Source organism: Oncorhynchus tshawytscha, linkage group LG20 (genome assembly GCF_018296145.1).
Source record: "Oncorhynchus tshawytscha isolate Ot180627B linkage group LG20, Otsh_v2.0, whole genome shotgun sequence".
Classification (NCBI taxonomy): Eukaryota; Metazoa; Chordata; class Actinopteri; order Salmoniformes; family Salmonidae; genus Oncorhynchus; species Oncorhynchus tshawytscha.
The window spans coordinates 20,435,688-20,450,203 of NC_056448.1; the positions used below are offsets into that span (position 1 = coordinate 20,435,688).

The 14,516-nt window shown below is 41.6% G+C and overlaps 1 protein-coding gene and 1 pseudogene across 1 annotated transcript in view; one reads left to right on the forward strand and one right to left on the reverse strand.

The window, feature by feature from the left end:
• Positions 1 to 14,516, forward strand: part of LOC112219326 (astrotactin-2-like) — a 407,720-nt gene that overhangs the window by 294,022 nt on the left and 99,182 nt on the right. Inside the window, exons 15-16 of the mRNA XM_024380472.2 lie at positions 130 to 234; positions 2,260 to 2,439. Of these exons, the coding sequence (XP_024236240.2) occupies positions 130 to 234; positions 2,260 to 2,439 (285 nt within the window). The remainder of the gene's footprint in view (positions 1 to 129; positions 235 to 2,259; positions 2,440 to 14,516) is intronic.
• LOC112219325 lies at positions 3,117 to 11,978 on the reverse strand (annotated as a pseudogene).

A 14,516-nucleotide genomic window follows, 5' to 3' on the forward strand; every position in this document is an offset into this window, starting at 1 on the left:
ATCCATAGCTTTCAATGCATGGTTAATGTGAAACTGAGTTATTTACTCAAATCTTATGAAAAAAATGTGGGCCTACTTATATTGTGGAAGTTATTCATAACTATGTTAATATGTCTATGTCCATTGCAGGTGATGCTAAGTTCAATGAGGCTATGGGCTACCCCATGGTTCAGCAGTGGAGAGTGAGGAGCAACCTGTACAAAGTCAAGCTCAGCGCCATCACCTTGTCTACAGGTACGAAGCAGACCAGGGTTCAAATACTATTTAAAATACCTTTCACATACATTTCGAAGTAAGTATTCAGATTTGTTTTATTTGGAAGGACAAGTACTTGAATGTTGGAATGTATTTGGAAATACAGTTGGAAAGTATTGGCATTGAAAATACTCAACTACACTGACTCAAATATATGCCATTTACCAGACGCTTTTATCCAAAGTGACTTAGTCATGCATGCATACATCAAATACCCTCCCTTGCAAGTATTTGAAAATAATTCAAATAGTAGACTATTTATAGGAAATGATTTGAAAAGACTTAAATAGAAGTAGTTGATTCAGGCCACATTATTTGAAAATACTTAAGTACACAGAAAATAAGTATTTACAGTGCCTTCAGATAGTATTCATACTTATTCCACATTTTGTTGTTACAGCCTAAATGGAAAAAATCTCACCCATCTAGACACAACACCTCATAATGACAAAGTGAAAACATGTTTTTAGAAATGTTTGCAAATGTATTGAAATGAAACACAGAGCTTGAAGAATTGTACAATCCAGGTGTGCAAAGCTCAGGGGTGTGAATACTTAAGTCTCTAAGAGCTTTGCACACCTGGATTGTAAAATTCTTCAAGCTCTGTCAAGTTGGTTGTTCATCATTGCTAAAACAGCCATTTTCAAGTCTTGCCAAAGATTTTCAAGCCGATTTAAGTAAAAACAGTAACTACGCCACTCAGGAACATTCAATGTTGTCTTGGTAAGCAACTCCAGTGTATATTTGGACTTGTGTTTTAGGTTATTGTCCTGCTGAAAGGTGAATTTGTCTCCCAGTGTCTGTTGGAAAGCAGACTGACCAAGGTTTTCCTCTAGGATTTTGCCTGTGCTTAGCTACATTCTGTTTCTTTTTATCCTGAAACACCTCCCAGTCCTTGCCCAAGCATACCCATAAGATGATTCAGTCATTACCATGCATGAAAATATGGAATGTGGTACTCAGTCATGTGTTGTTCGATTTGCCCCAAACATAACTCTTTGTATTTAGGATATAAAGTTAAATTCTTTGCCACATTTTTACTTTAGTGCCTTATTGCAAACAGGATGCATGTTTTGGAATATTTTTTTTTCTGTATAGACTTCCTTCTTTTCACTCTGTCATTTAGGTTAGTATTATGGAGTAACTACAATGTTGTTGATCCATCCTACATTTTCTCCTATTACAGCCAATGAACTCTAACGGTTTTGAACTCATTGTAAAATCTCTGAGCGGTTTCGTTCCTCTCTGGCAAATCAGTTAGGAAAGAAGCCTGTATCGTTGTATTGATACATCATCCACAGTGTGATTAATAACTTCACCCTGCTCAAAGGGATATTCAATGTCTGCTTCTTAAAATGTTTTACCCATCTACTGGACCAATAGGTGCCTTTTGTGGGTCATTGGAAAACCTCCCTGGTATTGGTGGTTGCACCTGTGTCTGAAATTCACTGCTCAACTGAGGGACCTTACAGATAATTGTGTGTGGGGTGCAGAGACGAGGTAGTCATTCAAAAATCCTGAACTTATTTAGTCTTGCCATAACAAAAGGGTTGAATACATATTGACTCAAGACATTTCAGCTTCTTATTTGTATTCATTTGTCAAAATGTTGAAAAACATAATTCCACTAACATTATGCGATATTGTGTGTAGGCCAGTGACACAAAATGTAAATGTATTTTAAATTCAGGCTGCAATACAAGAAAATGTGGAGAAAAAAATCTAAGGGTGTGAATACTTTCTGAAAGCACCGTATATAAAACAATATACATATTTATTTGAACCCAGGTCTGGTATGGAGTGTTAATTTACTGTCCTGTTTCCTGGTGAGCCTAGTTAACTACTACTACACTATATCATATTGTACTGAAAACTCAGAGGGAAAACCATACAGGATAGTACTGTATTTAGCGCATTTACAAAGCCCCTTTTTTTTGGCTTCAGCTATAACTACAATTCCATTTGTTCCACATTATTTCCCCTCCACACTTTCCTGGTTCCCAGGCTTCTCCAAGGTTCTGAAGACACTGACTGCAGAGAGCACCAGAGAGGAGCTGCTGTCCTTCATCCAGCAGTACGGCAGCCATTACGTATCCGAGGCCCTTTACGGCTCCGAGCTCAGCTGCACCATCTACTTCCCCAGCAAGAAGGCTCAACAGCAGCTCTGGCTGCAGTACCAGAAAGGTGAGAGGGGGAAACTGCATATGATGCACATGTCACAAATAATACTGTAATCAGTGACCAATTTAGACCCAGGGATCCAGGTGAGTAGACTATCAATAGACGTAAAATTGGTCAATTAAATCCCAGAGAAATGTTGGGGAGGAGAAATGGGGTTTATTCAATATGGTACAATTTTCAGGACGCTGCAGATAGAAATATGATTCATAGCAGACATGATTCCTCATTTTTAACTAGTCCTAGCCCCTGAGACAGAGCCGAGAATAGCCTCTCTGAGAACCTTCGGTAGCATTTCATAATTCATTTCATAAACATTAGGCAAGACCTGAAAGAGCTTTCGTACAGTACTATGCTGTGCCACTGAGACCTTCAAAATGGAATTGGACAGACAGGGTGAGGGCTGTGAATAGCATGAAAATAATGTATCTTTTACCAAATAAATGGATTCAAAGTATGTCCTGTAAACACCGGAATACAAAGACACATGCCTTGAATCATTTATGAAAATAAATGTTGTTGCTGCATCGCAGATATTTCTAAAGTATTTACCAAAGGTATTGCACAAAGAGTTATTACTTTTCTAAATGTTCACATTACAGTGAAATCAGTGTTCTTCCTACAATGTAAATTCCTGCCTGGAAGATTCTCCAAAGAGAATCTGAAACCCCAACATGCACATCTTCATTAATGTTGGGTTTATTGCACTAAATAGATGACATTACAAACATGAAATTGAGACTCGCGTTACACAGAAACTCATCTGATACGATAGTAACACACACACTGTAAAGTCACTGCCTCCACCAAAGGCGAAACTTCTGAAAGACACATGGGTTAGTTCAACACACACATACAGAACACTCAGAAGACCCAGTAGTATAACAAAAATTAAAAACTCAAATGAAATAGGCAATTACATGTAGGTCTAAAGAAATGAAGGCTGTCCGAGTTAATCAATTAAAGGCCCAGCGGAGTTTAAATTCATTTATTTTGTATCATATTTTACAACTGTTGAGTTATTGTATTTTCAACAAGAAACTCTACACAGGACCTTCTAAAGCAGCTGATTTGCATGGGCGGGAGTTTTGGCCATAGAGAGGCCTCATCCTTGTATCCGTACTATTATGGCGTCTGTGACAGTATGGGCAGTGCCATTGAGGCTATCTCCATTTTAAAGTAGTCTCCAACAGGGTCACAAGGAGGGATCAGCCAATGAAGTTGGAAGTCTCACCCAGTTGACTATATTAGAATGGTGGAAGTCCTCAATGGCGCTGCATATGCTAAAACTGAATTCTGGCCACTAGAGGCCTCTATCATTCTCTATGTGTGTGCTTTCCATTGTGACGTCACCATTCCGTAAATATACCAATAATAGTGAGTTCCCTCAAAAATAAAAACGTAATTTTGCCCATTTTAATGTAAATCTTACAGTAAGGTCCTTATTTGATATTGATACGAAAATGGCTACATTGGGCCTTTAACCCAAGTAAACTTTTTGTCATTGAAGTGCACACTTATTTTTTATGTGATTAATCGCATTGTTTGAAAGCGTTTAAAATCCACTGAAAATATCCCAAATAATCTATAGAGCTAAAAACAACAATGCGATGTCAAAACAACTTGACATTGAGGTTAAAGAAAGTGCACTTTATTAATTTACCAGATTTTGCTTGCTGTTACTTTGGACAAAATCAAGACATCGATATTCTTGTAATGCTTTTGGTATAAAACATCTTAAATTACAGCTCAATTTGAGCAATTTCAAATGTTTGCCATTAATCCAAGCAAATCCTGCAATTAACTTGATTTCTTTTTTAATGTAAAAAAATAAAATAAAATCACCATTAAAATAGACAGGAACAGTCTTGTTATTGTTAAGTTTGGAATATCTGTAATGATAATTTGAGAAATAATTTTGTAGTGACAGACTAATGCAGTGACAAGGTTAGCATGCTGCCTGACATGATATCCTGAATTTAAATCCTTTGGTGTGTTGACAAATATGATCTCACAAATGTCTCATGAGAGTACAAGAAATGAAAACACACAATCACTGAAAAAAATTGTATGTTACGTATGGAAGTTTAAAGGAAATAGCAATGACGAACTCGATCAAATGTCTCTGGAGGTGTTGGCAGAATGTTTTAAACTTTTACAGTGACATTTTCTGTATCTGAAATAAAGAAATCATTGGAAATTGTTATAACCTGTAGATCATTCAATAATACTTTGTTTACTTTTTCCGGAACTTAATTATGCTGCACTACCCGCGAATTCTGAAACATTGTAAAAATATAAAACTACAGTAGGCCTACTTACAGTGGTAGCCTACACACTTCAGTGAAAAAGATATACTGTATATTCTAAACCCTGTCTGTTAGACTATACAGTATAGTTTAAACCGCGCTACCTTTCGGGTGCACAAAGCAAAAAACGTTGAAATAAAAGCCAATCCAATAGGCCCGATTAAACCGAGAGATGTTCATTTGTTGTAGTCTAAAGCTACTTCAGGAATATGAACCCATCATGGCCAGAAAAACAAACAAAAAAGTGGAAGAATTTGTTCAGCAATGACTATGAAAATATGTATTATGTTTATAAATTAAATATTGTTTACGCGATACATTTGACAAAGACGTAAATGAAAAAGTTGAACCATCTGTTCGAGCTTTAAACTATGCTCCGGATAGCATAGAGCAAAAAACTTGAAATAGCATTTTTATTTACACCTGCGAAATGGGTCCAATTAAATAAGAGATCAGACGTAGACGACAGGCTACTTTGCGAGTATGAAACCATCAGTCAGAAAAGGTGAGGAATGTATTCTGCAACAATCATGGAAATGAAACAATTAATAGGAAATATATGCCTATTTCTACTTATTTTAGAATAAACTGTGCATATTGGATGGCTGGGTTATAACGATCAAGTCCATGATCCCATCCCTATAGATTCAAATTAGAGGTTTGATTAGACATGCCTTCTAAATAGATAAAGGCAGCCTGTAAGCGCTATTCTTTTTTGCAATACATTTTCTTGCCATGCCATTAGGCTTAGTAAATAGAAAATATCATTTTGTACATCTGTGACGATACCAGTATCAAAAATAAATCCAATGGTAAAAATAAAATAAAAACAATGCAGACCAAACTCTTTGGTCCTTTAAAAACCTGCTTTATGTAAAATAGCGTTCTATAGATTGGAAAATAATATGTGACTCAATGACAACATAATGTTGGTTTCCAACATTAGGGCCGTTTTCCCAAAGAAGTTACATTTGCTTCGTGTTTTGTGTCCTTGCTACGATACTAATGAGTATCGCAATACAGGTATCAACCCGGCCCTAATATTTTGTACAGTACAGCAGTTAAAATATTAAAAATGTTGTGCGTTGATTGACATACCAGTTTCCCCCCCACCCCCAATGTGACAACTTCCATCAAATCAACGAGGCAGCTCAAATTGTAGATAAACACCGTCTTGGTTCCAGTGTGCTCCTAGCCAGTCCCACTGACTGACTGGGGATCAGGAACTCATTATATGACCTGCTAAGCACTGACTAGAAATCAGATCATGGAGGAGCAAAAGTTGTTTGGAACGCAGCCATTTATATTAAAAAGTGACACACACACACACACACACACACACACACACACACACACATTGGATTTGTAGTTTCTTAGCACCTAGCAGGTGGAGAAGCGTCTCCTCTGTGGGTACGAGAAGACTTTCACACAGTGGTCCCAGCAGTCCAGCACCATCAGCTGTCCTTTCTCAGTGACGGCCACAGGGCACGTCAGTCCCTCCTGGATGAGCACGTTAAAGACGCCCTCTTTGGGGAACTGCAGGATCTCCTTCCTGCCACTGTCCGTCACCAGCAGGTCCCCGTTGGCATCTATGCACATTCCCGTGATGCAACGGAAGTCCTCTGTCTCCGAGAAGAAGTGGCTGAGATGCTTGCCCAGCTGGTCATCCGTCCCCACCGAGCAGATGGAGAAGCCCCCCTCCAGGTGGTGCTCATTATGGCGGTTCTGAATGTTCAGGCCCAATCCTTGGGTGAAGTAGATGGTGCCCGATGCGTCGCACGTCACAAACTTGGGCCGCACTGCCGAGCACAGACAGTTGTAGTTGACTACGCCCACTTTGCGGTCCACGGCCAGGCACCAGAGCTTGCCGCCCTCCACGCCCGAGACCACGAACTGACCCGTGGGCATGGCTGCAATGCCCCAGGGCTTTATTAGCTGGTTCTTGTGGCAGGCCACGCAGTGGCCGTCAATGGTGTACACCTTGACTGAGTTGTCGTAGTTGTCAGTGACCCCAATAAGGCCCTGCGGAGTGATGGCGATGGACAGCGGGATGAGGTTGGGCAGGTCGATGCTGCTGGGGTTTGCGATGGATCTCCCTCTGGAAGCCCTTGCGGTTGAAGATCTGGATGCGGTAGTTCCCCTGGTCGGCCACTAGGACTTCGTCCTGCGGGGTGACGCAGATGCTAACCGGCAGGTTGAACATCCCCGGCAGGTTGCCCTTGCAACCCATCTTCTTTACAAACTGGCAGTGCTGTGGCCCCGAGCTGCTGCCCCCCCCATCCATGGACTTAAAGTTGCCCGGGGAGGCATACACAGCCTCTTCTACAGACATTAACATATCAATGTCTCTATACAGGTCCAGCGGGGCCCCTACAACACCCATGGTCCCGCACATGGCATCAACCCCATCCCCAGTGCTAAACTCCAGCAGCCCCTCATCAGTGTTGACGGTGCAGGGCTTGGTGATGAGCTGATGCTGACGCAATGCTCGGTCATCAACCAGCTCAGGGTCCTGGAGCTTGAGTAGCGTAGGCAGGTCCAGGCTGCTCCTCAGGTCTAGCTCCTCCTCATCGTTTCCCCCTCCAGCAGGGTGATGTCGCTCTGCTTCACCCGCATGGTGAGGTAGTCGCATCGGCCAGGTTCAGCAGGTATGTCTGCTCCTCAAGGATGTGCCCATTCAGCTTTTCCACCTTGGCCATGGAGGCAGCGAAGGCCTGCCGTTACTGCACTGCCCGGGACTTCACCCGCATGTTCTTTGTCACACTGTCAATGGTCACTTTTTTCTGCTGGATGTGGTCCATGGCTTTGTGGAGGGACGCCAGTTTACCGCCCAGGTCCTTCCGGCGCTGCTCAGCAGCCACCCGGATGGGCTGGACGGCGTGGCCCTGCTGCAGGTGGCCCTCAGTCTTGCAGAGGTCACAGAGCACGGTGCCGCAGTCAAGACAGTACTGTCGGGGTAGGCGGTTGCGGCAGGACTTGCACATGAGGGCGGTGGTGCAGGAGCTGATCCAGTCCAGGATCTTGAGCACAGTGAGGTTGTCAGCCAGCTGGGAGAAGCTGCTAATGCAGGAGACCCTGCTGCAGAAGGCACAGCGCACGCCGTTGATGGTGCTAGCCAGCAGCTTCTGCAGACACTGTCTGCACACTGTGTGGCCACACTGCAGGAGCTTGGGCCTCAGCTGCTCCTGGTTGTAAGTCTCCAGGCAGATGGGGCACTCCAGAACCTCCCGGAGCAGGTCCGGGTCCAGAGCTGGTGAAGCTGCCGCCGTCGTGTTCACACCTGAGGGGAGAGGAATGAAAAAAAAAGGGACGTCAAAGGTTCAGGCTGTGGCACAATCACTACGGAAGCTCGTCTAGTGCCTGGTTACATTGTGTTTAGGATAATTGTATTTACTCTCTCCGTGGTTAGTGAGAAATAGATGTCATTGTTGTAAAAATCTGTGTGCTTCATTTACTATCATTGTTAATTGAAATATTGAATTATTTTATATTATGGCTATTTACTATGGTGGACCAAGTATTATTAAGTGACACAGACTAAAGTATTCACCACAAAAGAATTACAGGACATACACTGCCGATTTATGTTAAACTTTAAACTTTTTAATACTATAGTCATCACGGTCTCACAAAATTGATTGCTTAAAACAGATGTTTTTGTCCCACTACGGACTGACATCTAGAACTGGGGTTTTGACACTCGGTCATAAATCAAAAAGCCATGACAAGAGGAAGCATCAACAGAATAATTGTCCATGTACAGTGGGGCAAAAGTATTTAGTCAGCCACCAATTGTGCAATGACTCCCACTTAAAAAGATGAGAGAGGCCTGTAATTTTCATCATAGGTACACTTCAACCATGACAGACAAAATGAGAAGGAAAAAAATCCAGAAAAATCACATTGTAGGATTTTTTATGAATTTATTTGCACATTATGGTGGAAAATAAGTATTTGGTCACCTACAAACAAGCAAGATTTCTGGCTCTCACAGACCTGTAACTTCTTTAAGAGGCTCCTCTGTCCTCCACTCGTTACCTGTATTAATGGCACCTGTTTGAACTTGTTATGAGTATAAAAGACACCTGTCCACAACCTCAAACAGTCACACTCCAAACTCCACTATGGCCAAGACCAAAGAGCTGTCAAAGGACACCAGAAACAAAATTGTAGACCTGCACAAGGCTGGGAAGACTGAATCTGCAATAGGTAAGCAGCTTGGTTTGAAGAAATCAACTGTGGGAGCAATTATTTGGAAATGGAAGACATACAAGACCACTGATAATCTCCCTCGATCTGGGGCTCCACGCAAGATCTCACCCCGTGGGGTCAAAATGATCACAAGAACGGTGAGCAAAAATCCCAGAACCACACGGGGGGACCTGGTGAATGACCTGCAGAGAGCTGGGACCAAAGTAACAAAGCCTACCATCAGTAACACACTACGCCGCCAGGGACTCAAATCCTGCAGTGCCAGACGTGTCGCCCCCCGTGTAAAAAAATAAAATTAAAATAAAAAAAATAGCCCAAATCGGTGTCCAAAAATACCGATTTACGATTGTTACAAAAACTTAAAATCGGCCCTAATTAATTGACCATTCCGATTAATCGGTCAACCTCTAGTTAGTAGTCACTGTGAGAAACATATACTGTAACTCAGGGGCTCCCTTCCAACATTGGGGAACACCCTGCGCCCCTGCGTGAGCACCGCGTTTATTTCTATGGGCAGAAGCACTGTCCATGACACAAACTGTTCAAACATCTCATTGGCGGAGAGAATTTTGCAGGTTTAAAGCATATTTCCAGAAATTCTACACATTTTGCAGTTGTAAATTCTTGCAATTCTATACAAACACAGCAAAAAACAGAAACCTCCTCACACTGTCAACTGCGTTTATTTTCAGCAAACTTAACGTGTAAATATTTGTATGAACATAAGATTCAACAACTGAGAAACTGAACAAGTTCCACAGACATGTGACTAACAGAAATGGAATAATGTGTCCCTGAACAAAGTGGGGGTCAAAATCAAAAGTAATAGTCAGTATCTAGTGTGGCCACCAGATGCATTAAGTACATGCACCAGATTTGCCAGTTCTTGCTGTGAGATGTTACCCCACTCTTCCACCAAGGCACCTGCAAGTTCCATGACATTTCTGTGGAGAATGGCCTTAGCCCTCACCCTCCGATCCAAAAGGTCCCAGAAGTGCTCAATGGGATTGAGATCCGGGCTCTTCGCTGGCCATGGCAGAACACCGACAATCCTGTCTTGCAGGAAATCACGCACAGAATGAGCAGTATGGCTGGTGGCATTGTCATGCTGGAGGGTCATGTCAGGATGAGCCTACAGGAAGGGTATATCTACAGGAAGGAGGATGTCTTCCCTATAATGCACAGCGTTGAAATTGCCTGCAATGACAACAAGCTCAGTCCGATGATGCTCTGACACACCGCCTCAGACCATGACGGACCCTCCACCTCCAAATCGATCCCGTTCCAGAGTACAGGCCTCGCTGTAACGCCCATTCCTTCGACGATAAACGCAAATCCAACCATAACCCCTGGTGAGACAAAACCACGACTCATCAGTGAAGGGCACTTTTTGCCAGTCCTGTCTGGTCCAGTGGCAGTGGGTTTGTGCCCATTGGTGACATTATTGCCGGTGATGTCTGGTGAGGACCTGCCTTACAACAGGCCTACAAGCCCGCAGTCCAGCATCTCTCAGCCTATTGCGGACAGTCTGAGCACGGATGGAGGGATTGTGCGTTCCTGGTGTAACTTGGGAAGTTGTTGTTGCCATCTTGTACCTGTCCAGCAGGTGTGATGTTCGGATGTACCGATCCTGTGCAGGTATTGTTACACGTGGTCTGCCACAGCGAGGACGATCAGCTGCCCGGCCTGTCTCCCTGTAGCGCTGTCTTAGTCGTCTCACAGAATGGACATTGCAATTTATTGCCCTGGCCACATCTGCAGTCCTCATGCCTCCTTGCAGCATGCCGAAGGCATGTTCACGCAGATGAGCAGGGACCCTGGGCATCTTTCTTTTGGTGTTTTTCAGAGTCAGTAGAAAGGCCTCTTTAGTGTCCTAGTTTTCATAACTGTGATCTTAATTGCCTACCGTCTGTAAGCTGTTAGTGTCTTAACGACCGTTCCACAGGTGCATGTTCATGATTAATTGAACAAGCATGGGAAACAGTGTTTAAACCGTTTACAATGAAGATCTGTGAAGTTTATTTGGAATTTTATGAATTATCTTTGAAAGACAGGGTCCTGATAAAGGGACGTTTCTTGTTTTGCCACATCTATTGTGTATTCATGTGATATAAAAGTGTCAAAACAATAACAATATATATGGGCTAAAAAACAAATAGAATATGTTAGCTGGGCATTTGACAAGTTAGAAATATGCAATGACTAACATGACAAAAGGAACTGATGATGCAAAGCCAATTTTAAAATGTCACCTTGTGCAACTTTCAAGAGTACGTTTAAAGCCATTTAGTGCTTCTTTAATACAAATAAAATGATATGAGGACGCACCCCACAGTTTGGGAACCACTGATACTGTACACTTTAGCTGGCTATATAATTGAAGTGCGGGGAGTGTAGCACTGCCTCTGGACAGCACTAGCAGCAGCCAGCAGTCATTCAACACTAGATTGCTGAAGCTAGCCAGCTTTTAAGTGAACAACTTCTCAGAATCAGTTCGCTAGCTACAGACAACCAATAAGTGTTCTGCCTAGCTCGCTAGTTAGCTATACGAATGCAGCGACATTAGTTTGTGTGATTGTGCTGCCAATGTGTTAGCTACTAGCTGTGTTGTTAGCATAACAGAGATTGCTCGAATCAAGCTGTCACTACACGGCCAATGCAAATGACAACCGCACTAGCTGGTTACCTGCAATTAATAATTTCTAATATTGTGGCATGATGCTGTGTTGACTCTAGCGCAAGCTGTGCTAGACAGCTTGATTAGTGGGAGGCCTCCCGAAATCGCGATGTGACTTCCTGTTTGGGGCAGTCCGGAAAGAATTCATGATTGAGTCAATTTTAAAAGTCATGCGTTCACATTTATATACTAGCTAAAGCTCTAGTTTTATTCGGTTGAAATCTTACCTTGCAATGTCAGGTCTGTCAAGGCACAGGGGATGGTAGGTCTGCTGCTGCGAGACTGCGGTGTTGACGTAACGCCAGCAAATACTTATTTCCCACCCACCTCTATTTTCATTGGTTCTTGCAACTGCAGCTGGGACAGGGTCCGAAAGTGGTTGGCAGTTATATTAGTGGGGATATTTATGGTATATGAAGTTTCATAATATGATGTATTGAATACTGTAGTATAAAATGTAATGTCTGTTCATTTGTATAATACTGTCTCTAGTTTTAGTATAGAAACTACATTTAGTATAGAAACTACAGTATAGAAACTACATACTACAATATAATGGCCAATGCATTATACATAATTTGATTATTTCTGCTTTTTGAATACTTTCAGAATTGTTCCATTTGTACACCTCTTAAAATCCTGGCTGCACCAGATAATAGATCAACTTTAAAATAAAATCCATCAATCAGGGAAATTATGTGAGCCATTTGAGAGCATTGCAGGCTTTATATGAAATGCAATATGATGCTGAAACAATATACACAATAAATTAGGACAGTACGAAGACATCTTGATGTATCCTTTGAAAGTTAAAAAGCATCCATCTCTAGCAGTAGCATCTGCTACAGTTATCTTCCTAGACAGATGTGTACAGCTGTTGCAGTACATATAAATAGTATATCAGCTGTCCCCTAGATGGCAGCAAAGGTCTTATTTCAAAATCAATTTGTAGAGCTCTATCGCAGAGGGCAGGCCTATGAATTGCAATTCAGAAAAGGAACAGCTGCACATCAATAGAAAATAGTTAATTGACAATTTCATAATGCAATCATAATGTTAAGCTATACATAACTAAAAAGTAGATGAAAATGAGAAATGAACGTAGACTATATGCTTTCTTTAGCCTATACATTCAAAAGGTTTTTTCTAAACCGTCTCAGTAAACTTTTAATATATTTTGAACTTATTTTGAAAGTTGAAAAAACAACTTTAGACTCACAGAACAGAAACCTGTTGTGGTGTTACTGTGATTGTGCTGCAGCGGTGCCATGTTCAAGTCGGTGGTATTAGGAAGCATGAAGTCATCTTTGTTTTAAAACAACAAAAAACGGTCCACATCTACATCTCTCCCTCCTCGTCATGTGTGTATTTCATTGTGATTTCCCCTGAGCTTTTTCACTAATAAAATGCATACATCAACCGACTGTGGAGAATTAATAGGCGATATGATTTGGACGTGTGCCGGAGTTGTTAAAAGGCCAGATTGCACGTCAAAACACTCCTGAAATAGAGAGACTTTATGGGGCAATAATAGCAATGCCAACACCAACAATATCTGTCTGAAATTAGCACAGAGATATCAGACACGTTGCAGGGCAACAATTATGACCGGAGAGGAGGTTCTAAAGAACATACTGTAACCACCAAGGCTCTTTATTTATTTATTTATTTATTTAGAGAGAGAGAGAGAGAGAGAGAGACTACAAACGGGTCACAGTTGTAACGCAGCGTCTTTCATTCAAAACGGGTCAGAGAGATTCAAAACGGGTCACAAACGGGTCATTCAAAACGGGTTGTAAAAACTGGTCACAGCCAGTCTTTCATTCAAAACTGGTCACAGTTGTAACGCAGCGTCTTTCATTCAAAACGGGTCACAGTTGTAACGCAGCCAGTCTTTCATTCAAAACTGGTCACAGTTGTAACGCAGCGTCTTTCATTCAAAACGGGTCACAGTTGTAACGCAGCGTCTTTCATTCAAAACGGGTCACAGTTGTAACGCAGCCAGTCTTTCATTCAAAACGGGTCACAGTTGTAACGCAGCCAGTCTTTCATTCAAAACTTGTCATTGTGCATTCATTTGGATTGTAAACATCTCTCACCACACAACCATTGATTCAAAATATAAGTTAATTGTGAAATGTAATGAGTACATTCTTTTAATTGCCAAAACACAACATAATGATATATTTTCAAAGTTGTAGTTTTGCCTACCAGTTTTATCTAATGGCAAAAGATGCAATTCGCCCATAGAAGTGCTGAAAGTAATATGCTACAGTACTGTAAATGACAATAGATTACAGTTTGCACATTACGCAACACACTTACTTACATTACCCAACAAAACTGTCAGAAAATCTAGAATTTCCATGATATATATTGAATGTGAAATCAAAGATGTGATCAATGAAGACATCCTCTACAATCATTAATGCAACATTTATTTAATTTTGTTCAGATACAATTGCAACATAGGTGTACTGTCTATAACTAAATGTAAGAAATGAAATGAAACAAATTAAATTAATGAAAATTTAAAAATCTATGTTTAGCACGCATTCATTTGAATCAAGCTTGTCTTGAGCAGTTGGCCATGAATTATTTTCGAGTGAATGTCCTCATTGTTCATGCACCGTGGGAAAAACCAAATCCAAGCTTGACATTGGTCTGTAGTGATGTCATCGCATGCCTCATCCATGGCCAGAAGGAGGATGGCACGTTCATGGGGATGGCGATCGTACACCTTCCACCTCCGTGCTGAAAAATAATCCTCAATAGGGTTAAGGAAAGGAGAGTATGGGGCAGGTATAGGGTCACGAATCGGGAATGGGCCCAAACCATGCCTGAACCACCTCTGCATGGTGGATCCTAACATTGTCCCACACAAT